The sequence below is a fragment of the Anas acuta genome, chromosome 19 (genome assembly GCF_963932015.1).
Source record: "Anas acuta chromosome 19, bAnaAcu1.1, whole genome shotgun sequence".
Lineage (NCBI taxonomy): Eukaryota > Metazoa > Chordata > Aves > Anseriformes > Anatidae > Anas > Anas acuta.
Genome location: NC_088997.1, coordinates 4621715 through 4649122, shown reverse-complemented (window position 1 = coordinate 4649122; position 27408 = coordinate 4621715). Strand labels below are relative to the sequence as shown.

At 41.6% G+C, this 27408-nt stretch overlaps 1 protein-coding gene across 2 annotated transcripts; it reads right to left on the bottom strand.

The window, feature by feature from the left end:
• Positions 1-340: 340 nt before the first annotated feature.
• Positions 341-22866, bottom strand: SLC6A4 (solute carrier family 6 member 4). Of its 2 annotated transcripts, none has more exons than XM_068655764.1 (14): positions 22507-22866; positions 14588-15200; positions 13766-13900; positions 12794-13013; positions 12231-12369; positions 11714-11848; positions 9754-9857; positions 8908-9035; positions 8709-8821; positions 7817-7948; positions 6579-6678; positions 6113-6213; positions 3234-3401; positions 341-2416 (listed from the first exon to the last, which is right to left on the bottom strand). In XM_068655764.1, the coding sequence occupies exons 2-14, from the start codon at positions 15048-15050 to the stop codon at positions 2342-2344; spliced, it is 2013 nt and encodes a 670-aa protein (XP_068511865.1). In that variant the 5' UTR covers positions 15051-15200; positions 22507-22866; the 3' UTR covers positions 341-2341. The 2 variants fall into 2 exon arrangements, with proteins under 2 accessions (XP_068511865.1, XP_068511867.1); XM_068655766.1 differs by lacking the exon at positions 22507-22866 and adding an exon at positions 16938-17113.
• Between the last annotated feature and the right edge of the window lie 4542 nt (positions 22867-27408).

The following is a 27408-nucleotide window of genomic DNA, read 5'->3' as shown; positions in this document are numbered from 1 at the left end:
TAAATGGCTGTTGTATGTTAGTGTCTTAATACAAACTAAAGATGCATTTTTTGCCTTTCCAAATGCTGTTATAAAGGAATAACATGTCAGTAGTATTGGACACTAAATAGCAGCGATTTCTGCAGTTATTACCCTGCAAATTATTCCATTAGAAATAATGTTCCCGGTTTCAGTTTCTTTGCAACGGCTAAAAGAGAAACTTTGGCTTTGATGCAAATAATGTTCATATTTAATTCAACCATTTCTGCTATCCTGTCGCCATTCTTAATAAAAGGTAGCAGAATGTCTGTTAAAAGAGACTTTTGCAAGCGGGCATACAAAAATGACTAAAAGTTGGAACTGTAAGAGTTTAAAATATTTATTTATTTATGAGCCTAGCACGGAACAGAGTATCAGTTCTGGCAAGAAATACATCTGTAAGATATATCTATTGAAAATTCCCATTTAGGAGGAAAGATACCTAGCATTAGGTGGACACCAGTCTAAAGAATGGAGAAGCTGGGTGGGGTTTTCTCCTTTATTTCCCACACTTGATACATAAGAGTACATCGTTCATTTTACATTGACATTTCATATGTAATTTTTCAATGAATGAACTCAGAAAAGTTTATTAAAAAAACAGTAATTTTCTGGTTGACAACTTCAAATCTTAATGCATTTTTATTATTAAATGGATTCTCAACTTGTTTGTCTTTTCCTCACAATGAAGTCAGTTTTGGAAGTAGTTTTCAAATATTCTTGAGGAGTAAGCTTCAGAACTAGCTTGTATGAGTAACCATCCAGTAAGACAGATTTATTATGTTTTTCTGGTGGCAACGTGAGAACCTACTCCCTTTTTTAAAACGGTGCAGAAGACTTATGTTTATAGTTTGGAAAGAACCTTCACTTTAAGTTATTTCCTCATTGGAAGCTGGGCTTGAGACCTAAAGGTAAGTGAAGTCAGCAGCTGAGGTGTAGGAGGCATTCCTCCACGAGGTATCTGCACACCTAAGCAGCAAAACAACAGAAGCAAGGGAAATGGCTTCAAAAGGCAATTGTACCCTTCCTGCTTTCCTCTAACCAGGTAAGTTCTTTGTACTGATGTAATCTCTCCAGTGGGTTTCTTAATGCCTGCGGCTCCGAATGTGTACGTAACATCGTTCCTTATAGCAGTATGTTGCCTAAGTAGACCATGAAATACAAAAGAGACTTTTATGCTCTATTTTATTTTACTTTTCATAGACTGTTACAATCTATGTGGTAGAGTAAAAATACAATGTCTTTACATAAATGATGACTACTTAGGTTTATCTAAATTTCCACGTAACTGCAGCAAGACTGTTGTCCTCCAACTGACTTGGCGGCTGCAGTGAGTCTAAAGGGCGGTTCCTGTTGGAAGGCGTATGTACATATCTAATAGGAAGAGATCAGTATGTGTATGGAAGTCAATTTATAGTTTCCTTGGGAATAAACATTAGGTCTGTCAGTGCAATGACTTCTGCGAATATCTAGCTTATTTATGAAAACATTAGAGTAAGTGCCAGCAACTTAAATACTTGTCAGGTAACCCATGATGTATTCTGCTTGATTGCGTCTCAAGGAAAGTGAAGCCTATGTTGCAAAAATGGATTTTGTAGAATGTATTAAGCAAGAAACAATTAACAAACTGTTAAAATCTACGAAATGTGGGAAATGAAAAGGAGGATAACGTTACCAGATGTGTGTGCTAACTCGTGCGGAGTGCTACCGGGTGCTGCTCGGGGTTGTTTCCTCTTATATCATGACTCCCCTACAGACCGAGGGTTTGCAGAATTTACTAATATATTTCAGTTTATAAAACCCTGTGTTACTTGAGTAATATATGGCTATCGGAAATACCTTTGTATTTTTCACTGTAGTTGAAGCAATTAGAACCTTAGAAGCGAATACAACATTGCCCAGTACGAACGATCACATTGAGGAAAATACAGGGGTACTGCCACACACGTGCGATTCTAAACCTAATCCCCCCCGCTGACACTCGTCCCACAGAGGCTTTGGCAATCACGCAGGCTTTCAGCCAGCCCCAGTGCCCACGCGTGGAGCAGTGGTATTCTCATGCACGCAGACGTCCTCGTGTTTCCAGAACGGATTGGTCCCAGTCGGTTCAGTTCTGGTTAGAAGTGCTCGGCAGTTTTCATCGGATTGCTTGGATAAATGTGCTGGAGGCATCACGTTTCCAAATGCCCATTGTCAGTGACAGAGCCCCCACTGAAAGCTCCTCCAGTTGTTATCTCAGCTGGAAACGTAATTCTTTGGGTGGGGAAGAGTACGGGGAAAGTTAGGTTTTCTGCTCCACCTCTCCCCCAGCAGACAGGTTAGCTTAAACTGCATTCATGCGGATGTCTCCAATAGGAATTTCGGTAGCTGTTTCTGGAGTGATGCTTTTCAGAATACGCTGTTGGAAAGAAATCAGTATTAGAAGCTGATTCATTTTATAGGTAATAAATAACACTAGCACCATTTGAAAAGGGATTTGTAATAAAAACATGACTCTGGTTTGAGTTACACCTCATCAGCTACAAGACAAGGATGTCTCAGGGTTATGTTATCCTAGCATTATGAAATCGTAAGGGGCTATAGAAGTGCACAGCATTATTTATTAATTATTTGTAACAGATGCAATTAAATCAGTTTGATAGCTGTCATGTTAATGCTTTAGGACTTCGATGTTTACGTGGGTACCCTGAGCTAGTTGAACATATTCTGTCTGAACTGGTATTTACATGAACTTACGAGAAATCCCCAAAATGTCATCACAGACCATCAAGGATTTATGGTGGAGAAATCTTAGTAAGTGTGGGAGAGAAAAAGAAACTTGTTCTTGTAAGCTCACCCAGGGGAACTGGTGTTCCACTGGCTCAGGCACACAGACAGCGCTGTGTCATGTGTGATTTCCAGGGAATGCCTCCAGTTCACCAGTGCTTAAAAAAACCTTGATTTAATTTTGGGTTGGAACTAGATGATCTTAGAGGTCTCTTCCAACCCTGGCCATTCTATGATTAACAAATTGATATGAATACATATCTCAACCCCCTCGGTGAGACCTGGGAGATTTGTAAATCCCTCAGAATGGACAAAAGACAATTAGCTGTCAGCAGGCTAGGAACAAAACAGCCGAGGCCATCAAATCCTAGAAAAAAATAATGTATAATACTTATAGACATCACCTCCTTCCTAACAGTCAAATAGAAACAACAGAGCCTACTGGATACCTCCTTCAGTGTTCCTGGAGTGACAACCAGCCGATAAACCATGTAGATTGGGATGCAGATGACAGAAGAGGTTCCTATGCAATAACCCAGCACTGTGGTCCAGTAGGGGTAATTATAATCAAAAAGCCGTAGCTCAGGAGGGTTGGACAGAAAGCTGCAAGTGACAAACTGAAATAGAAATGAGAAAAGTATAAGCATGTATTTTGATAGCATGCACTGTTTCTTTAGGGAGCTCTCTGGCCCACAATAGCAGTCAACTTAAGCCTAAATACTAGGACTTAAGAAGGATTAAATGGATATTGATCCTGAAAAAAAATCTCAGATGATGTTAGCATCAATTAATAAAAAGCTTTTGGATATCCAAACTTTCCTTCAGGAAATTTAAAGGAGCTCAGGAGCTTTAGGATATAAGCCAACCAGCAACTACAATGACCTAGGTAAAAAGTGCCATATGGATTGCTTATTCCATAAATACGCGTGCTGGTGTTTCTTGCCTAAGAAGCATTAGGGAGAAAACTCAGGACCACACTTGTATATTTGAAGGAAAAGAAAAAGAGATTAGATGAACAAAACCAGATCAGTCGATACCAGTCTGTAGAATTTCATCTAGTTACCCTTGTATTGAGCCCTACAGCTTGGTTTCTGCTCAAAGATCCCATGGGAAAGGCATCACATGAATGTTAAGCCACCAGAAATGAAAACTGTGCTGTTTCCTTTAGCTACTTGCCTCGTATTTAACCATTATCAGTGTCAGTTCTGGTTTGCCTAAATTTAACCTCCAGCCCCTGTATTGTTTTCCTTATGGTGTTCTTTGTTGGGTTCAAGACCCTGCTCATGCTCTCTCAAATACCATTAAAGTACTTCCATACAGCACTCACAGCTGCCTCCCATTTTCTCTGTGATAGGCTATACAGGTTCCATTTTTTTCTGTTACTTATGTTCTACAACCTTAGCATATTTTCTGTGATATTCATCCGAATAATTGTTGTTCTTCAGTAGCTTTTGCAAATGCTAATCCTAGTTTGGATATGGTGTTCTGCTGTCACCTGTATGAATGCAGTTAGATGGCTTTCCTGTGTGTAGTTTGTGAATCCAAAGATCACAGCAGCCCTGACATGTACAGATAGCCTGGAATTGAGGTCTGAAATTCCAGCTCTGAACATGGTTTTTATTTGCTCATTCAATTAAATTCTACAAATATTGCAAGTGTCTACTCTGAAACAAGAGGGAAGAGAAGTAATCCCTACTGTAGCGATTAAACAACTACGTGGGAACAGGAAAAAAGTAATCTAGGACCCATTTAAATTATTCCAACTTCGTTGTTCCTGTTGCTCTGCCCTCTTCCCTGCTGAAGATAGTTGAAGAATGATGCATTAAGATATGCTTCCTAACAGTTCATAACTCTTTTCATATCCTCTGCGGTCATTTCCTTATTCTATAATCTGAGTGTGCTTTTTATTTTTACGTATAATCAAAATAAATGAGTGGATTTTTAAAGTTAAACAAACACTACAACTTCCGCAGATACCAGTGTGCCTACACCCATTTTATTTTTGTCATTTTCATCAGTGAGAACCGTTCTTAATGGGTTTAGGTCCCTAAGGAGGGATTTTAGGGAGTAAATGACTTTTGTGTGATTCCGGGATTGCCTGTCCTGAGAGAGGTTGTACTGCTTCAGGCTTCCTACAAAACGTGCCTGTTTTTCAGTGCTGCTCTTAGGTCTTCCTCGTCCCGTGTGTTCCCAGGCGGAAAAAAATTGGACAGCCAAGTCTTACTCAGAATTTGAATCATCATCTTCAATCTGTACATCCTTCATGACTGAGAACCTTCTTGTGAAATAACAAATACTTCGTAGCTGAATACTACGTGAATAATATTTGGGACTGCCCTTGGAAGGATCTCTGACTTGGTTTTTCCAGATTATTATTAGAAGATAAGGATTCTGTCCTTAAAATTTCCATAGAAAACTAACATGCTGCCTTCTGGGCTTTCCTTAGTTTGGGTTAGTTTCCGCAGCGAGGACAAATAGCTCTGCCTAGTTACCACATCACCAAAGCTGTTTGCTTCTGTTTATTTTACAGTTTTGGGATCACAAAGAGGACCATAGTATAAAAATTATTTGTGGTGTAACACTTTTATTTAGTCTTTTTTTTTCTCTTTTTTTTTTTTTTTTTCTGTGGGTAATAAAACGAAAATCTGTTAAACATGCATTGATCATTACAATAGTGTTTGGAATTCATTCTATAGGTCTTAAATCTAGTTCGGTGCTCATAAACTCCATCGTGACCTGCCCTGCTCCCACTAAGGCTGGTGACAATAAAAGACAGCACGAACTAATTTGGGATCAGGAAATGAACACTTGATGTTAAAATGTTATCGATAATCCTGCCAAGTCAAACATCGGGACAGTATTTCCAATTCTGAAATGTAGATTTAGAAAGGCTGCAATTAACTGCTGTAAATGTTATATGGAGTACTCTAAGTGTCCATCAGCAGTTACTGGGACAGTGTATTTACCTACCTTGGTTTTGCTCCGCAGCCAGTATGTTTCCTCATCATTTTTATTTGCTGAGGCAAATACAAAACAACAAAACAAAGTAATACTTGTTCATGAGGGGGATGGAGAAGAATTATTCATAACCCAGTCTTGTTTACACAGCTCATCTCCAAAAATCCTTAAAATTGTGGTTTAGTAGCAAGACCCTGCAGCATTGTATCAGATTCTTCACTAGTTGGGCATTTTTGATTTAACAAGAATTGTTTCTAAAGGACTTCACAAGCAAATCCTGTCAACTTCTAGAAGTCTAAGGAGCTGCATTGTTCAATGATTATTTTCTTGTGCTGGATCCAAAAAAAAAAAGAGTGTCAAGAAAACTCACCAAAAGGAAGATGGGGCTAATTGCTACCCAGCAAATTCGCCAGTACCAGCCTGGGGCAAAGCCAAGCATTTCCTTCACATCGTTGCAAAACTGGGTGATGCCTGTGGAGACAAGCAGGAGGAGTTGTGACAGCAGAAACACGTTTTTCCTAGTAGACGCATGCACAGCAAATCAATTCAGAACCCATCTTGAAATAGTGTTTTGTTCCTGTAAGTCCTAACTACATTAAATCCTTAATTATTTGAGTGATATCTCTTACTGTTTTTAGATGTCAGTACGCATCTGTCAGAGAACAATCAGTAACAATTCTCACAGATTCGGTAACTAGAGAGTTTGTGGGAGGAAAAAAAAAGGCAAATTTTTCCCTGGGATGACAGTGATCTTGTCTGCAGACACAGGAAATGCCACTCCTCATGGGCTCAGGAGTGCTCGCCAGCATGGTTTTGCCCCACGGCAGCGGACGTACCGTAGAACCAGGCCACAGCAACTGCTTCCAGGAACACCACTGTCAGGACAGCGGGGCCGGTGGCGTACTCTTCAAACAGCTTCACCACATATGCGCCTCCCTGTGAAGGAGATCACATTAGCAGTGAACCAGAGATCCAGTGACAGAAGTCCTGGAACACTATTTTTTTTTATAATTGCCTTCATCTGGACCCGAATATTCGCAGATGTGTAAGTTCTGCTGCACTGTGACCTGTGAAAACCCTGGCTGTGCTGCTGATCTGTTCTGGCTCCACGTGAACATCCTCCCCCAGTGCCGTGCAGAAGAGCTAAAAAGCTAAAAATCTGCTGGCTGTTCTACTTGGATTTTAATGTACAAATGAGGTTTATTGGGGTGTGATGGAGTGGCTTTTTGCATGCCCTCTGTGTCTTCTTCCTCCAACCTGGGTCACAGTTACAGAATAGGAAACATGCAGTGTGTTGCTTTGCTTTCTTTCCATTTGGGGTGCCTAGAATCAGATGAAGGAGGAGGACATTGCGTCCCAGAGAGGGACTACGCCTGCCTTTACTGTAAAATGCTTTAAACAAGAAGAGAGTTGTTAATGAGCAAAGGGAGTGAAGTGTGACAGGAAAGGCGAGTACTTTTTCCTTGTCCCTTATGATCATTGCATTCATAATTCAAAATTTAGCTTATTGGGAAAATGAAATCCCACAAGAAATGAAGGGACAACTAAGGCGTGACTGATGATGCTTTCCAGCTTGATTTGATGAGGAAGATCTGGGACATTCATTGGCAGAAATTCCTGGAGAGCAGTTCAGCAATACTTACAGTAATCTCTAGCAGATACTTTTTTAATAATTTTTTAAAATGCGATATACTTTTCAAACACTGGGTAAATGAAAGTAACAAGTCCCATTATTTTTAAACATGGAGGTTTAGACAGTGAGAAGTAAACCACGTATGAAATGTGGGAGCATCTCTGCTTGCTGATTTAGCAGTTGGGGCAGCAGCTGCGTCATTTGTGACTTGTGGCATGTTAGGGTTTTGCTGAATTGCAATGCGATTGTTTCACAGCACGTTTCCTAGTGGGAGATACTGTTTATGTTCATTACAAATACAGGTTTCTAATGCGTAAAGAAAACAGTCGAGAGATTTAATCTGACTTCCTCAATCTGTGTTAAAAAAAATACTCTCTCTCCAAGACGTCATCTGCAGAAAGTTGCCAGTAAGGAAAGCTGAGGAGCGGGTAAAATACTTACAAATGTCAGGGTTGCTAATGAGCCCAAAAAGCAAATAATGATCAGGCCAAGGACAAACAATTCCCTGCGTTTGCTCCAGACATGAGGGAATTCATCCAGTACTCCAGTAATCACTCCTTCTAGTCCCGCAAACTGAAAAATCAATGAAAAACAGAGGACGGTTTTACCAGGAAAAGGAGTTTTAGATGAGTGAAACACTTCTGTGTTTTATTCTGCCTGTAGAGTTGGTACAACTGCTGTTCATACAGACTTTCTTCCGATTTTTTTAACTCTATAGGGCAGGGATTCAGTCATCAGTAAGAAGTGCCTATCACCCAGAGTAAGCACTGTATATTAAAGTAATAAGCTACTGATAAGACTGCAACCAAGACTGTGCACTCAGCCGAGTTCAGCCTTCCTGGAAGGAGCTGATTCACAATCTCTAAAAACAGGCTTACGTAGCAAATTGTTAGAACATCTTTTTTGCAGTGCTATTGAGAAGGCTTTCACTAGCTTCCACCTTTTAAAGCCAATTAGTGTGGAAAAAAATAACAGAATTTACTAATTGATTTATAAGTTTACGAGTACAGAAGAGAAGGAGGCTGCATTCAACCAGGAATTTATGAATCCAGTGCTTCAGCTGTGTTCCCAGGTCTCTTACTATTTATCACAGTGACTTTGACAAAGCATTTAATTTTATTTTGGCCTCAGTTTCTCCAACATCAAATTTGGAGGAAGAGCTGCTGTCTCACAGAAGGTGCGTGGAGGTGCCGGTCTTGCTTTAGAGCCCTTTGGTGACAGCACCATGGTCGTAACTCTGCTTCTTCTGGTGTTTGCTGGGGTAAGGCCATCATACACCCAATGCCATTTATCCACCTCTTCAGATCTGCTCCCTGAGGTCTCGTCTACTCACCGTGCTGTCTAATCCCAGTGTGAGTAACATCAGGAAAAATATGATGGCAAAGAAAGTTGAAGCAGGCATGTTTGCAATGGCCTCGGCGTAGGTAATGAAGAGCAGACTGGGACCTGGTGTAGGAATTAGAGGTAATTGTTAGCACGGTGCAACTAAATCTGTTAGAAGTTGGAGAGATCTGTACAAAAAGTTAGCCTACCAGTATCTTTGGCAACTTCTGATACGTCTTCATTCCTCATCTCAGCCATGTAGCCCAGCACAGTGAAAATGACAAATCCAGACACAAAACTAGTCAAGCAGTTCACGGTACTGGTAACCAGAGCATCTCTGCAACAGAAGACCTAACTCATATCAGGGAATTGGCGTCTGATGGGAAGGGTAGGTTGCTACCAGATGGGGTGATCTGAACAGAGTCCTACAGAAACTAGGGGAATGCGGTGCAAAGAACTAGCAGGGCATTTTGGCAAACAAGGAAACAACAACCGAGCTACTTCTCATTGCTTTTCCTAAGGAAGAACTTCAAGCAGGTCATAACATTAGTCTGGCACAGGATTAAATGCTGGATTTATGCTTACAGAAATACTGGAATTTTAAAAGGATTGGAGTTACTACAGAAATATTAAAGAATGGAGGAATAATTTATTTAATGGTATAAATAACAGTTTTTAAGAAAACAAGGAAACAACTACAAATTGCCATCCAGCTCCAGATTTTAAAGTCGTATCCATCCTGACTGACTAGAGTAATTGTAATCTGATGGTTTGTCAGTGGCCTGTGCCATTTTCTTTTGGCACATTTCTACACCTAAGCTTCCTTGCTCTAATTGATAGAGATTCTCTCTTTCGGGGTAGGCAAACAGAGAGAAAACCGTTTTAGATTGCAGAATCTTTGAATAAGGATTTTTGTTCTGTTACAGCACTGTCTGATTTATGTGTATACAGGTTTGGCAATGCAGTGTCTTTCACCATCACTGTGTTTCTTTTTCATTAATACACGCAATTATATATATATATTCATTTTACATACAGAATAAGTTAGAACTCACTGGTAGCAGTTGTTATGGAACTTGTTGTAGCTGGCATAAGCCAATAGGACCCCAAAACCTGGACCAAGGGAGAAAAAAATCTGAGCTGCTGCATCCACCCAAACCTGAAAAATAGTAAAGTCAAGAAAAAATGACGTGAAACAGACTGAGTTTGGCAGATTCACAGTATCACTTAGCCATACAAAATGATGTTTTGCTACTCTGACTATATGCTAGTCCTGGCCTAACGAACATTTTGTTAGAAGAGTTTGTTAGAATAAGAATTGTTTTTTAGATATGAGACAGGTACTAACATCCACTATAGTTTTCGTGCCTTTGCTATGCCTGTGTTCATTGGTGATATAATTAGGATTTATTTCAAGGAATTTACCATGGATAAAATGTTACTGTATTTCTTCATACACTTTTTTTAAATACTAATTTCTGACAGTATCTTAGATTAATTCGCAGTGATTTGCCTGTAATTAGATTAATGTAGCTTTTGCAGTCCATGATTTCATGGTGGGCTTGGCCCAGCTTTCTTCCTCTAAGCTCTGGGTGCTGTGGAACAGTCCGGTGTTTGGCTGGGCTAAGCAGTAGATGATCACTGCCTGTATTTTTGCTCGATGCATTAAAATACGTGTGACAGTGTGGGTGCAGTCCTAGTTCGAAGGACTCAGTACAGCTTTGTTGTAGCCATGACAGATGCAAGTGTGATGATCTTGTTATGAAAAGCCTGTTGTACTTGAAAAGTGGCCACAGCCTTAGCGAGTAGTGTTCCTAAAGTACCAATATCAGCTCTCTTTCTGAAGGTGAAAGCCCACATTCGTCTCTCCTCTTTTGACTGAAGCCTGGAGTTCATTACAACTCATTTCTAATACTCTTCCATCGCGTGAGGCCATCCCGTATCAGCCACAGACAGAACTCTGTCATCGTCCAGCACACACAGATTGCGATCTGCTGTCCTCACTTCAGATCCATCCAATACAATATCAATGCCCTTTATTGCTTTTTCAGAAGATGTGGTCCCTTATTGGAGATGCTTCTTTATCAGACACTGGTGTCTTTTCATTTCCTTTTCATTCAAAACTCTCCGTATCAGCTGGGCAGTGGCAGACTTACAAACATTGGAATTTTTTATCTTTGTATTTGTAGTATTTATTGCTTTGGGGGTTTTCCCTCACCCTCCCCACTAGAGACTTTGATAAGCAGCGAAGTGAGCGCAGCCTTGAGCCTGATGAACCGCTTGTCATCCCCAGAGCTCAAAGCTAGATCAGATACTGGAAGGAGTTTTTGTGGTTAGCTCAGTACTGTCCTCATTCCTCCTTTCTTTTCAAACTTTGGCTGTGTATGCAGGCCTAATTGACCTCTTCCTTCTCCAGAGCACTCGCACGTACCCACTGATCACTGAGTTGTGTGTTAGCTGGCAGTGGAGACTCAACTTGGGCTTTTCTGCCAGAGACCGGTTGGAGATCTTAAGTTTCAGCTCTGGTAATTACAGTTAAATACAGGTAACTGGAGCCACTGCTGTGAGGGGGGGAAGTCTGCCTGAGTGTGCAGTGATCCCCTCACAGGAAGAAAACCTGCAGTTAACCCAGATGTTAGGGTCTAGTGAAATGAGTTTGCTCATTGTGACTGCCGTAGGTACAGGACTGTGTAGCAGGGATCATAGCGGCTTCTTGCTCAATGCCAGGCTGCTCACCATTCCCTAATAGCTTGAGCTAAACTGACGGTGGACTTAAGTAGCTAAATAGAACCAGAAAACCTGTCTAATCTTACAAACACAACAAAAAGCTATTATATAATTATGGAAAGAATGGCATGACTGTTTAAACAAGAGCATGAAGTCAGGCTTTTGAGTCCAAGCTAAGACGTGTGTGTAGTCGTGCCCAATGCTGGGAGTAGACACTGAAGTTTATACGTGCTGATATCCATGTTGAGTGGCTGAAAGTAAATCCCTGCCCTTCTATAATGCTTTTACCTCAGTGGCCAGGAGTTTCTGCCAGTCAGGTTTCAGGTAGTAGAGGACACCTCTCCAGGCACCGGGCAGAGTTGCACCTCTCACCAGCAGGATGAAGAGGATGATGTACGGGAAGGTGGCAGTCACCCACACCACCTGCGAGGGGAACACGAAGGTAGCGTTTGCCGTGGGTAGAAAATTAACAGATGATAAGAAGTTAAACAATTGATAACTCTTAGCATTTATAGCGTCTTCATGTGAACTTCTCAAAAGTTCTGTGAAAGGGCAGTTGGCACATGAACAGCCACGCTTTCTCTGGGCAGGGATGCTCTTGTCCACAGAAGGGTGGCATAAGGTATTGTGGTGTATTACTTGGGTGACAGTCGCAGTCACTGCGGTAAGAGCTTCCCGAATAGACGAGGCCATAACCCCTGCCGTGAAGGCAGTCTGGGATAATTCTCTGCCGTGTTAATTGGCTCCTTTAGAACTGCTGCTAGGCTATACTGTACCAAGTGATTTGTCTTGCTTTTGCATTCACCTTGCCAGATGTTTTGACCCCTTTCCAGATGCTGAAGTATACAATGGTGAAGATTAACAATAAACAGAGGGTCAATTGCCAGCTAATGCCCCCCAGGTCATCCAGCCCATTGGACCTATGCACCTGTAGAACTTGGCGGCTGAAAGAGGAAAGAAAAACAGAGTGTAGATATTTTTGTAACAAATACTTATGGTCAGTATGCTTTGAGCAGTCCCATACTGTGATCTGAGCATTACAAGTAGTCCTGAGGCCTTGATAAGGCCGTCAGAGTCATATCATTTGGGATTTTTTTAATTGCAAGCTTGATATTTATGGTACATCAGTGATGATAAATGATAAGCGTTGACAGCTGATAAAGGCCAGAAAATTGCGAACGTCTGATCTAAAATACAGAGCACCCTCCCACACACCCTAAGCATACATACCCCTACAAGTATTTGATTATTTGAATACTTTAGGAAAGAATACTCTTGCTAAACACCCCTGCTCCCGCTTCACAGAAAACCTTGCTACGTGTTCCACCATTCTGTCTGATATCACTGTCCTCACTTACATGCACTTACGTATAAAATTCTTCTGCAGGAGAGATGGAGTACATGGTCCAGCTGACGTTGTCCTTGCTGAAGTAGTTTGTGCAGTTGCCCGTGTTCCAGGCGTTTGTGCAGCTGGTCCACGGCAGCTCTGCCGTGAAGGAGGACACGAGGTAGTAAAAGGCCCACGCCATAATGGTGTTGTAGTAGGAGGCCACGTAAAGATCGATTATACAGATGGCAAAGCCAATTCCTAGTAAGGTAGGAAATAATTCCAGGAAGAGAGTGAGTTTGGGGCCGCGGAAAAGAAGGAATTGTTTATTCACATCAACTACAGTTAGTGATTGCCTGAGGCAGTTCTGCAGGAGGCACACATGCCCTGTCCTGTGTCTACCACACTGGAATTTCTTGTGGCTTTGGAAACACTCAGGCTCTGATTCCAAAAAAGCATTCTTAGTCAAGACAAAATACGCTTAAATAGTTTGTTTCATCTGCTCTTAAAATGTGGAATTTAGAAACTGCCATCTCGTACTCCCAGTGGGAAAAAAAAAAAAAAAAGACCAGAGCTCTAGCAAGAGTAACAAGCATGCAGAATAGGTCTTTCTATTCTAAAAGACTGCAAACAGGGACTCATTTCCTTGTATCTTTGAAATAGAAGTAGTGGATCTTTCTTCTTTCTTGTTTTTAATTTTGGGTTCAGTAATATTATAATTATTTTAGTAACTCATTTTTTGCTTGTTTTGTTTTTTTTCAAGCTTAAGTCAGAGAAAATGGACTGGCCTCTCTGTAGTCAATCGGAGAGTTGCACATTGTGTGTATATGAGAGCACACATACATCTACAGATATACATTAAGTCTTAGGAAAGCTTTCTTTGTAAAGCCAAAATCTTGTGTAGAGCTAGCCTTTTGCTTTATGTGATTTTCAGATTTTTTCAGAAATGTCATCTTTATAGAAAAATCAGTTACTTGGCAAGTTCCTGATAATTTTCCATTTCCCTTCATTACCTTTGAAAATGGGACATATTTTTCTCCAGATTGAGATGCACCCATTCCTGTGGTACTGTCCTAACGCTAGTTCCATGTAGAAGAGAGGAATACCTCCAAAGATGGCCATGATTGTGTACGGAATGAGGAATGCTCCTGCAAGAAAGCAGTTAAGAAAGATGGTTACAGTTCTTTGTAGGACTTCACCACCAGTCCCAACACTCCATAAACAGAGTTCTTTCTATCTCTCAGGGACAATGTATATTCCCTCCCTAGCCAGTGTGCCACGCTGAATTATCCTGGGATTTCTCAGCAGGGCAACTACCCAGCAGCATGAAAGAAGCAGCACTCGGGCCAGGCTTCTCGTATTTCTGTATAGGTGGCATTCACAAAGACCCTACTGCCTCTGCAATGGGTACAGTCGTGGGATAGAGGCAAAAATGATTAACTTCAGTAGAATGCCTTTGTACGTCAGGGAGGCAAAAGTCTTTCCTGTCCTAGCTTTCCTTGATTGGATTTGTGTTTTGGGTGAAATGTCAGTGAGTCTGTCCTAGCGTTCCTGGTGAGTGTTTTCACACGTTGGTTTATCTGGTTGTAGGCAGCCCTTGGGCAGGGCTTGAACATCTCCTGCAAGGTTGTTTTGCACCTAACCAGCTTTCAGTTTCTAGCTGTACTGATTATTTTATCTTATCCTATCACACTGCTTACGTTTTTCAGTCTGCTTCAGAAGTATTTTCCCCTTACTCATTTGTCATGGATGGTATTAAAATGAGCCACTAAACTCACTCCTTTCTAAGCAAGGAAGCTGGGTGTTAAAAACAACATACAGAACCGGTCACTGACCTCCTCCGTTTTGATAGCAGATGTAAGGAAATCTCCACACGTTTCCCAGATCCACTGCATACCCGATGACAGAGAGCAGAAAGTCAATTTTTTTGCTCCAGGTCTCTCTGTCTTCCAGCTCCATCAGCTGCTGCTGGCCTTCGGCTCCGCAGGTGGTGGAGGTGGTGGTTGTGGTGGTGGTCGTGGCTGCAGGGGCAGTGCACTGGGCATCTTCCACCCCTCCCATCCCGTTGCAAGGACCAGAGCTCTGAACCCCCGAATAGCCATTTTTGATCGGAGCTGCCTCCTCCTTATCTCCCTGGCTGGGATGGACTTTGTTCCCATCCTCCACCAGCCGCAGGGCAGATTTAGGGTTCCTGATCAGAAGTCCGTTCTCTCTGCAGTCTGCTCCTTCATTGCAGCCTGAGACATCTTTCGTGGAAGCCAGCAGCTGAGTCTCATTGCTCGTTGCCTTTTTTTCCATTTTTCCAAGATTCGTCCTGCTCAGTTGCAGAGGGACAGCAGCACGGCCGCGTGGCTTCTTTTCCCACGCTTTAGTTTCCACTGTATTCCCAATGCTCCTACAACTCCCCCTCCATCTTTAAATCCATCAGACTGAAGGCACGAACACCATCTAAGAAATGAAAAATAGTTAAAAAAAAAATCTGTTACTGGGCTTACTGATGCCGGTAATTTCATGTTACCAGCGCTTGTAACACTTTCTGTGATTAAAATACTTTTGGAAATAATTCACCACCACAGCACGCAGTGTGATATTTAGCAGATAATCCATTCAGGATGTACCAGCAAAACTCAACTGTGTACGGAGAAAGGAAAGAAGCAATCATCCTCTCCTACAGCTGCAGGTTGTGTACCTGGCTTATAAAAGATCCAGCAGACCTGTTATAGCCAGCAGATTTGCTGGATTTTATGCATTGTGGGGCAACTCACAGGTGGTCACAGTCCTGCTGTCTTCTGGTACTGCGTTGTCCCTCCGAGCACTGGTTTCACACCCTGGGAGGCTGTGGGACTCCCAGTTTGCAAACATCAGGGCGGAGCGTAGTATTTGGCTTGTGTTTGCCTTCTCATAATTTCATACTGTGATTTCTACCATTAATTTCTAGATTCATCCAGTATTAAGAGAGCAGAATTAATTAAACAAATACTTGGATAACAATGGATATACAAGTTACGTTTTATGACCATATTTCTTTAGAAATCCCACTGTGTCTGCCACGTTTAGAAGCAGATCTAGAAAGCTTAAATGAAAGTTTAGAAAAGTATTTAAATGCCAGTGCTTTTGCATCAACTAACTTTTAACGTTCAGTCAGTTCTAATAACAAGGAAAAAGATCAGGAGTCTTCAGTTCGATTGTTTTGAGTCAGTAACAACTAGCATCGGGGTTTACTTTTAAACACTAAAACTTGTCTCTCATTTTGTTTAACTCCTCAGAGAAATAAAGGCATCTCTCACTCTCTTTGGCTCTGCTCACGCCGTGGTTCCAGCCCTGGGAAGGGCACTTGGTGCTGCTCCTAAGGGACTGTGCTGCCAGCAAAAACCCTGCACTGAGCGACTCCCTGGCTTTATATGAGGAATCCAGGGGAAACGAGCCATTCAGAAATAGAATAAAGCGATTAACTTTTCCTGGAGAATATAAAAATAACAGAAAAAGGACTGATTCCTCGTGTCTTGTTCTGTTTTCTGCCCGTTTGTTAGGTAGTGTGAATGCCCTGCTGCCCTTACTCAATGAAACGCCGGAATAGGAGCAGATCCTTGGTGCTGCACATGCACTGACCTTGCTCTATGGCTAGGAAAGTGTCAAACAATCCGTGATACCCCCACATACTATATGATGATAATTACAACTCATTTTCCCTTTTCAAAGCATTTTGTACCGCAGTAGCTGCCAGTGCAACATCCTGAGCGCAAGGATAAGCATTATTTCACTTTCAGCTGCTGGAAAAGCTAGAGCAGCAAGGGTGTATTATTGCTCATTGCTAGAGGTTGCTCGTTGCCGGAGCTATTAAAACTCATGTCTTTTGCCAGCGTTCAGTCTTGTAAAAAGACAGTTTGCTAAGCCTCCTCCTAAACAAGCAAGCAGAAGGAAAGTTATCGAGTTGCAGGGGATGTTCTTGAGCAAGAAGTTCCTCGAAGGTATTTTTGTAACTTCCAGAAGCCTCTCGTTTGTTCCTGCTTACTTTCTGTGCTCACCCTGATAATATTCTCATCACACAGCAAGCAGTGCATATCAATGCATAATTCCTACAATTGCAGCACTTTGCTACTATTAGTTAATCATCCACAAAGACCGAAACATCTTCAGGATTCCAGAGAAAAATACTATGGCAAAGAAGAGCAATTTCTGTTTTACCTGCAAGACTATAAAACCTGAGTGTCTTTGGAGTCCGAAACCTTCCACATGTCCCAAAAGAGCTTGTGCAGATGAAAACAGCTCTACTGCCACTGGTAGCAACATGAAAATCCTAGGAAAAGCCACGGCCAATCCTTCTCTCCATCGTGGATAGAGCATGTTAAGTGTAAGACTTAAGCGTAATATGGAAAAGTAACCTGAGCCCTTCTGGACTTTATACCTCTTACTCATAAGTGGGAAAGCAGTAAAGGATGTTGATTTAACTTCATTATCTTGTGAGACTGAATTTTCCACACCTGAGAATTAAGCATTTACTGTATTTATAAAACATTTTGCTTCCGCACATAGACACTTCTTGGCACATTCCTCCCGAGGAAAGATTGTTGAAGATGTTGTTGGTTTCCTGGATCTGTGACAAGGTCCTTACCCAAATCTAAGCTCCGCTTGCAGACCACAGGAAAGGAATATCACATCACTTTACATAAGTAGGTAGAATTTTCAGTAGTTTGAGCCTCAAATATGCGTAACGACTTGTGAACTTTGAGGGGCTTTAGCTGGAATTTCAACTCTTTCTTTCTGAAAGTGAATTACAGCTCGTCAGCTACCATGGGAAATCTCTGCAGTGAGACTCCAGAGCTATGCGGTCATGTTCACAGAAGGAGAGTTGGCACATGAAAACAAACCCGTAAGATTTCATTATCCAGTTAAAAAAATAAATCAGGAGAATGTACTTTTTTTTTTTTCTCTCGGTATAATTCAAGAAAAAAATGTCTGAAGGAATTGCAGCTGCTACAAACAGTGGCAACAGTGGCCGAAGTAGAGCTCTTGGAGTTGAGAAATACTCTAGGATTATTAGGGACGATCACCAGGAGAAAATTACGCTATTAGTGAAGGATTTTGCCCAGCCCAGCCTCCGCTTAATTACACGTGCCCATCTCCCTGCAGGACCCAGTGATACACGCCTTTAGCAAATGATGTCAGGAATGGCAATTTAGTACAGATTTTTGATCTGAGCTGTTGCAAAGGTTGCTCTTACATAAATTCATCTTGGCTTCTTATCACCAACCTACTTAGCTAAAGATAAAAAGAAAAAAGGGGGGAAAAAAAAAGAAAAAGGAAAGAAAGCTGTGCCTTTTTTTGTTTTGTAAGTGTGACTTTGCTCTTTTTGGCTTTACCTTTTTTCTTTTCTTTTTTCTTTTTCTTTTTTTGGTGTGACCTTGCTCTTTTGGAGACGCTTCTTGCCTGAGTCTTTTCTCCCTCTGGTGCCTCTGGTGTCCTGTGGGCAGCTGTCCCCTGTGCTGCCAGCTGTGCTGCCCCCTCCTTGTGCCAGGAGAGCCACAGCTCTGCCCTGGGCTCCCAGCTCTGCCTCACCTGATGGGAGCACTGGGATGGAGAACCCAAGCCGTGTGCTTCTTGGGGCTTGTATTAAATACACGATAATTTTTGGTTACTCCTACACAGAGCTGAATTTCAGCCAGCTCTGTAGCTGCACAAACCCAACTCCTTTGCCTCTACCAGAGCAGTCCTAGAGGAGCATCCCTGGCCTGGGGTCCAGTTCCTTTCCGAGCAGGGAGCCTCGGAACTGGTTTCTCATTGCCTTGTTTTATTTCTGGAGGCATGCAGTGACCTCTCGTGGCAATGTGGGAATCCCTTTCCTTTAATGCGCTGCCATGCGATAGAATAAATCTTCCCAGCACTTTAACACAAAATGATTTTATTTTCTTCTGTATTTTTAAAGGAGAAAATTGAAATTTAACGAACCTATGGGATTAAAACAATCAGGCTGAGGTGCAGCAAATACCAGATGCTCCAAGGGAGGCAAACCTTGGTGTCACCTGGTGAACACGTCGGTGGCAGGCAGCACCAGGCTTCTTCAGGCTGACTCTGCACCGCTGCAGAAATTGTTACTGGCCTCCCAGTGATCAAATACACTGTGATTTGCAAACGTGTATTTGCATACATGTCGCTTCGAACAAATTATTTTCCCTTTTAATGTGCTAATTATTTAAGGCAGGGCTTGCTGGAGTACCAGCCACCGCCTGGGTTGCAGCTGCGCTCCCGTGGTGAAGCTCCCCCTCTTGCCACCAGTGCCAGCGCTCCAGCTGCACTGTTTCTGGCCAGTTTCATGCTAGCACCTGCAAAAAATTAAACGGCTTGGAACCCTAGGACAAAACGTTAATCTATGCTGTTGGCAAACAGCATTGAGATGATTTCTGCTAACTTGACCTACATCTCACTGCATTCACCCAGCACTGACGGGCGCTGTGATCGTGTAACTGCTGCAGCGCACATTACACCCTGCCATGAAGTCGCAGGTCACACAGGCAGTTGCACACAGAAGGAAAGAGCCCAAGGAAACCTTTTGTCCAGAAAATCATACAAGTGGTTTGTGTGATGAGAGAAGCCAGGTATCCCTCCAGAAAAAGGCTGTCTTGTTTGTCGCCAGCCCTACTCTGCCTTTTTGTGTGGGGAGGTTTGTGACTGGGATGGCAGAAATTGTAGAAAATCGATCCTCTGAAAAATTGTAGAAATTGATCCTTTTCCTGTGCTCTTGGGGGTCAGGGAGTGCCTGTTCTGCTGCCTGTGTGGCGTGGAAGGGTATAGAGGCTTCATATCGATCCTGATTTTCCACAGGCTGGGAGTAACCCTTACATCAAAATTATTACAGGATAGCTTAAATGCTTCTGTAGTCTAGGGAGCTGTTAGAAAAGAAAAAAAGTAAGAAAAAAAAAAAAAAAGAAAATATCGGCCATTTAAATCTTGAAACTAGACTGCACTACATAGCAACGAATTTTACCTGGGTTGTCATTGATGAGTCACATTTAGAGTTCATAACTCAAAAAAATAATGACTTAGGCTTTTTTCCACGTGTACTTATTTCATCAAAAATAAAGGAGTACCAAGATCATCCTTTTCTGTTAACTTGTTTCCATGAGGTGAGCTGATAGGAAGTGTGACAGATTGTGTTTTGGGTTTCAAAAACTGCTCTTCATTAATACATAACAAGATGATGCATAGGTGTTATGTGCAAAGCAGACCTAAGCCCACGTGTAAAGAACAACAACTGAGAAATGATCTCTTCAGGTGCTTCTTTTTTCTTTTTTTGCTTCCTTCTCTAGTCTGTTTTAAAAGAATCAAAACTGACTTGGGATAAGGAATGATCAAAACACACTGAAATTAATGGGTCTGGTGAATTTTTTCCATACATCGCAGGTCTGATCCCAGTGATCTGAAATGGAACTGGACTGTGCACTTCTGCACATCACTCTAATGTGTATTTTAGAAGAAATTTACAGCATGGAGGTAGCAAACGGGGCCTGTATGTGAATATTTGCACTCCTCCAAGGGCTGGCTCCCATTCCCATTAAAGGAAAGTAGAACTGTACTCGACCAGCAGTCCCCCTGAGACAATGACCCTTCTGGGGAATAAAAGGCTGCTTAGGCAGGAGCAGCCCAAGGAGTGAGCTCTCCGGTTAACTCGTGTGTGCCCAGATAAGGCTTTGTATAGGTGAGATGTGAAAATAGTTCTGGAAACTATTGTACTGGGGGAATATCAACTTGTACTGTGAGGCTTACAGCATCACCTGCCCGTGTTTCGGGCTGAAATTCAAGAGTCAGCAGAAAAGGGAGATTTTACCTGGAGGAAAGTGTGGAAAAGAGAGGTGCGGTGTCGGAGTGGGAATGCTGCCAAGCTGAGGACAGTTATTTAAAGAGCAGAGAGGGGAGGAAAATGCATTTTATTGGCTTGAGAGCGTCCACATGGAGTGCAAGGAAACAGATAAGCTTGGAGGGAATGATATTCCTTTTGTAGTCTGCCTCGAATTATTTATATCGGCTTGGAGGAAGGGCTGTAAAACAGCAAATGTCACCAAAGGAACAGGGCACTGCTCCGTGATATAACTGCCCAGGGACGGTAATCTGCACAGTGCTTCAAGTAAAAGACCTGTTTGCACACTCAGAAGTCACAGCTGCACATACATGCCGGCATACACACACTTAGCACTGGAATGTTTTTTTGTAAAGAAAGCAAAGAAACAGTCCCCAGATGATGTTTCACTGAAGGACACTTGCTCCTGGCTGTCTCCAAGACACAGCCCCTTTGTTCAGGCTCCCAGCTCTACCTAAGTACTCAGTGAAACACTTATCCCGTGGATGGCTCCCTTATGTCGTATCACTTCTCTAAGCCACGAATTGCCAGCTCAACAGAGCTGCAGGAACTCGGTTTTGGGAAAGAGTTAAAATGTGAGCAGGAGATGGGACCCTGGGGTTCAGAGCGAACGTTTCTTTCAGCTTCTAACGCTGTTTCTAATGAAACCTCAGCAGTTTATAGTTCCTAGGACGGAAACAGGAAAGAACCTAAATGCACTGCACATTTCCATGTGTGGGAATAGCTTAGGGTTTTTATTAAATTTCCAGTTTGGAGTCAGTTTTTGTTAATTTGTAGAATCATTTGAAATTCACCACCCTGTTCGGTTACCAAACAGTCCCACAGCGGTCTCCTGCCAAGTTCCTGAAGTACTCTCCAGGACAATTATGATCAATTCACTCATCAAAAGCACAGAAGATGACGCCTAGCTGCATGAGAGCCTTCCTGTTAAAATGCCTGACAGCCTGCAGCCCACATTTTAAAAATGTCACAAACCTCCAGTGCAACCAGAGGCATTAAATGCACTGTCCTCTCCTTCCCAGGCTCTCTTGACACAACAAAAAGTGACTATTTATATGTTCGGTTACATTGCATTCCTCACTTCAACTTCTGTCTGACTTGGACTGACCCAGCAAGCCAGTTTCAGCAGTAAACATGATTGACTGTACGTATATTTATGTACAGATTTACTACTCACAATAAACCTGTCCCATTGAGCTAGATAATTTACTGTGCTGGCACAGTTTACCTATTAAAATACAATTTAATTTGGTTAATAAAGTTTACCATTTTAAAGTAAATGTTTTGCAATGATTTTTTTTTTCTTCAGATTCTGGTGCTTTTCTTCATTTTTCATTATAGTTCATTTTAATTTTGGTAAACTTTATATAAACCCTGCTTTAATAATGCAATTATGCGGACTGCCAAGACTCCGATATTTCAGACTGTCACAACATGTTCAGCTACAGGCATTTGACTCCCAACATTCATAATTGCTGGACAAGTGCCTGAATGAGGCAGAGAAAGGCATATAACAGCTGAAAAGCAAACAAAAGCACAAAAAATATAAAGTAATAAAAAAAAGACAAAAGGAAACTTTCACCAAAAATTAATACATCACTGTGTTGTTTTTGTTTTCCAAAGCTTTGCTGGATGTACTTTTTCCCCAGTGTTTTCGAAATCATTCTAAGACCTTAAAAGTTAAGTTAAAATGAAGCAATTAATACATTTATAGGATTGAAAGTGTCATCAGCATTTCGGGCTTTACAGCCAAAGTTGAAAGAGGCAAGGAGAAGTTAAGGAACCTCTGGTGCCTGCTTGCTTCGGGAGGCAGGTTCAGCCTTCCAGGAGTCCCTCTGAATTTCACAAAGTACTTTAGGCAGCTGCGTGTGGAAAAAACAAAATCATAAAGTCTTTCATTACCTGTCTTTCGGCCGGGTTGGAAGTGCTTTCCCTGGAGTTATCCAAGCTGGAGGAACCTTCACCCACATTTACTGCAGCGGCTGGGGAACGCAGCCTGTGGGCAACTCAGCATCTTGGGGAGGTTTTTGTACACCAGTCCCCCTCACATGGTCTGATTTCCAGATAATCTGCTGCCAAAGAGCTCTTTAAGAATTTTTGCGTCACTTTAGTCAAATAAACTTTATGTTTCACCAGGGCTGCAGCTCAGTTTTTCTCCTAGAGGTGGGTGGCTACATTTGTGCCTTCCGATCGCTTCAAAAGAACAGGATCCAATGAAGGCAGAGGGAGAGTGAGGGAGGCTGTTCTGGTAAGGGCCAGCTTTGCTGCCTGTTATTACAGCTATAAATAACAGGACGGTGATGATGAAGGGGCTGACAAATGGGACTGAAGTTTTGAGGGAGTCAGTAAATTACAAGTTTGCAGGTGGCTCTGCAGATTGTGTACCGATAGGGATATTAGCACAGCAAAGGGGCTTGGAAAGAGTAATGTTCTTTCTGAGCACTTATATTTTTTTTAAATGAAGAAATAAGTTTAGTTTTGTTTTGAAACGTTAAGCACAAATTCTTTAAAAAGTGTTTTCCTACTTCAGTAAAATCAACAAGTACTTTCCTTTCTTCCTACTGCTCCTCAGCACATCTCACCTCTGACACAAGCTTTTTCACCTGCTTCTTTCACCCAGGAGTTCTTCATTCCGAAACTTCACAATTTGTTTATAAAAAGCCACGAATAGCAGGTCAGTGAAATACTGCCGTACTTTAGGTGGCAGATTTGAAAAAGAAAGTAGAAAAACGGAATGGGAACAAGTAAGAGTAGCTGATTGTTAGCTCTGCTTTTCAGAGATGTGTTCCAGACATTTAAGTGGAAAATATATATATATTGAAAATGAAAATCCTAGGGTTATAATTAGCGTATTCTTTTTTTTTTTTTTCCTTCTGTTCCCTTAATGATAGCAGCAATCAGCCAGCAGCGTGCCATTTGCACCATCTCAAGGATAGCTCAGGTACTGCAATTGCAAACAGATGTGTAGCGAAAGTGATTTTTACTTTCCCATTGAATCTTGTGACAGTACCTTAAAAATGTTTTAGCAATTAAGTTTTTTTTCCCTTAAATAGTAGTAGAGACCTATTGGTTTTTGGTGCAAATAGCAACATTTAAATTCGTCTTCTCGCTGTACTCCCCTCTTGCACTCCCTTTTCCAAAATAAACAGCTTTGGTCGTGTTAATCTCTGCTTAGCTGCAGACAGGAAAAAAAACTCCAGCAGGTTGTTAGTGTTCTGACATACTGTAATCGTTCACAGTCTGAAGAGGACAAACACCCCCTAAACCTTTCTTGAGATCAGAGCACGGTATTTCAATGTGTGTCTCCATCTGGGGATGAGTCCCTGTGGTTTGGGCAGGAGGCTTTGGGAGGTGGGAGGACAGACAGCAGGAGGAATCTGCGCCTTCCTTTGCACACAGGGGTGATTTCCAGCTCACCACTGCTGGGAAACTGGAATGGATCCCTTATCCTACCCTCTTACGTGAAGTAAAAGCTCTGCGTCTGCTTTGTTTCTCTCTGCTCTTTGTAAAATTCTGTCTTTTTTAAAGTCTTAGCATCACGACCTTTGTATGATGTTATTCTCTATCTCAGGCTCTGCTTGGACTAGGTTCTTTGACCAAGTTCTGCAACACTATCACGCATCATTCATCAGCTAAACTGCTTTCATCTGGGCTTATTAGTGGCACCCAATATCAGTATTTAATTATTTTTGTAGAGTAAACAAAGCTGCAATGTGAGAAACAGCATATGAAGAACACAAAACCACCTTTCATGACTTATCCTGGCCTTTTTGTTCCTTTTTTTTATTATTATTATTTTTTTTTTCTTCCATTAATGTCTTCTGCAGCAGCATGGTTTCTGTTGTTGTTATTTTAATTTCTTGCCAAACTGTCTGGAGCCTTTGGGGCGTAATGTCAATAACAGACTGAAGATTTCAGGCTGACCCCTCAGCATTAGGACACTCATTTATCCCATATGTAAAAACTTTTGGGTGCTGAACTGAGTCGGTTCCAGAATTTCAGTGAATCTTTTGTACATCACAGGGCAAAATCCTAATGATTTTGGGAAAGTACAGAAAAACAACAGAAAATGAACCAGACCTCCCACGAGACATACATTCAGACACTTCCACGGTTCTCCACAGAGAAAGCAGCCGCATCTCCAGCCAGCAGTGCCAGCACAGGAATGGGAAGCCCCAGCAAAATTACCTAGTAACAGTAGTACCAGCTGTGCCAAGGGATTAATAGTAATTCTGCAAGCATGTTTCTGATTCACTGCCAATAGGAGGATAGGAGCAATCTTGAGAATAACATAAACAAATCCTAAAATACTTATTTGTTGCTCCCTTTTGCTTAGTTAGGAATCAGATTACACGTAGAAGCTATTAAGATTGGCTTTGGGATAAAAGAAGAAATCCTGATTGTCCTTCCCTGCTGTTCTCTAAGCTGACCGTGCTGGGATGTACAGCTGGCAGGTACACGGATCTGGAGATGTTTTGTTGTTTCCACCAGAGCATTGATGGAAGAATGCGATTCTGAGAACCTACAAACTGCTCCTGGGTGTCACCTCACCTCTTGCCTCTTCCTTTCCTTAGCTGTACGCATAATTTTCTGACTTCTGACTGAAACTGAGGAAGAGGACTTGGATAACATTATCTGTCAATATTTTCCAACTGTCTGAGTAACTTTGCGTTGTCACATGAAAGCTCCATGGCTTTATTGACAGAAACTGGAAAAGGAAACTCTGAGTTGGCTGGTTCCTCAAAAATCCAAAGGTCTTCTTAAGAGCATGCAAAAGATTCAAACTAAACAAACACCACAGAAACACAGACATGAATGATTGTTTTTCTTTTTTTTTATTCTAACCTAATAACCTTTTTATCAGTTTTATTTATTTATTTACTTTTGTGACCTGGGTTTGGAGCTCGTAAGGCATAGAGCTGTCTTTGCCAAGAGACTACACCTGTAGCAAGCTGGGCTTATTCCCAAATGATTTCCACTCCGTGCGTTGAAGAGAGTTTAATTTTTGATCTTTTCTGGAGCGTTTCCTGAGGACCAGAGCCTAGCCAGCACAAAAGGGTGGCGTGATCCGGTAAACCATTGCATCTTCTCTGAGTCAACAACTGAAGTGCAATTTCTTCATCATCTTTTACACCAGGAAAGTTACGGAGGTGCAAACACACTGCAAGGAACTTTCATTCTGGATTTTTTAACACTTAATACGAATAAGATGTTGTACCAGCTAGCTAGCAGTACCCACAGTTCATTAGACCTGGGCTCTAACACAGAAATAAGTGAAAACTAAGGAGTAAAGGAGGCAGATACAGCTAATTACTTTGTCATTTTGGTTATCTTTTATTGTGCAAGAAGAATTTCTTCTGCTTTAGAACATCTCTTAGAAGACTCTAGATGTTTTTAATTCTTTGCAGCCATACCCACGAGAATACTACAAATCTAGGTGAAACCCAGGGCGTTTTCAGAAACTTTTCTGCCTTAAACTAGATGATATCAACAGGAGCTGTTAATGGAACATCACTTTACACATACTGATTTTATTTGTTTCAAACTACAATTTACAAACAAGTTTACTTGCTAGTAAGATACGAGCATGCCTTATGGATAACAAAGACAGCTGCATAGCAAGAACCTGCAGCTAGTGATTTGAAAGCCACAGGACTGGTTTTTGTGGATTATCATCACCTAGGCAGCAAAACAGAGAGTATCCTACCTGATGTTGTGCCAGCCTTAAATTACAGATAGTCATTATCGTGAACCTTGGAACTGTTTGTTCAACTGCCCTTGGAGTTCTTGCAGCAGAAACACAGCTTTCACTTTGACAAACGTATTTCCCCTCTTTTTCCACATTCCTAAAGAATGTATAAAATTGCTGGGCATAAACGCAAAACTGCTTCTGCCAGTTTGGCTTCGTTTCCTATTCTGTGTTTTAGCCACGTGGATTTTCTGTGCTTATTTAAAGGAAAGGAAAAAAATATACTGTTGTTAAAGCTGTACTGGGAAATATCTGGGCAAGTACTCCAGAGATAAGCACAACACCGGACACTACTTTTAAACTCTGAAATTAACAAAAACTGGCTTGGAAACAGTTCTTGATTTATCAAATTCAATCATCAGAGCTGCCCCAGGCAACAAAAATGTTAGCCAGTTAAACTCCAGAGAAAAAGTTAATTGTCCTTGGCTGCTATAGTCCTCTGGTAGAAAGTGTAGAGGGAATAGAACTAGCGTAATGTCACAAGCAGAAAGATTTTGAAAAACTAAAATACTGACCTTTTGACTGAAAAAAGCACCAAAAAACACATGCATTAGTCATAATGAAAATATTGTGCATAATACAGCTTCCCCAGAGATTTGGCTTTGTTTCAGAGCCACCAGGGTTCTGCATCAAGTACAGGGCTGTTTATTTGCCTTGGTGCAAGCATGAGATAGAAATTGTGCATCACATACCCACAAGGGCAGAAGGGACCTCAAAGGATCATCCTGCCCATCCCTGTGCCAAAAGGAAGGATCAGCTCTATCAATGTCATTTCTGAAATGTTTTTCTCTAACCCTCCACTGAAGATCTTTAACAATAGAGGGAGGCATCACATCCTCAGGCAATCCATTTTTTTCTTTCTTTCTAATCACTAGAAAGCTTTTCCTAATTTCATTGACCCTTGTAGTTGAAACCCATGACTTTTTAATCCATTTATCATGAGCAGTGGTAACAAACAATTCCCTATCTATGTATGAATTCAAAGAATGTGACATCTCCCCTTTTCTGACCATGGTTCTTCCAGCCTTTTACCACTCACATTTCCAGAACCTCCA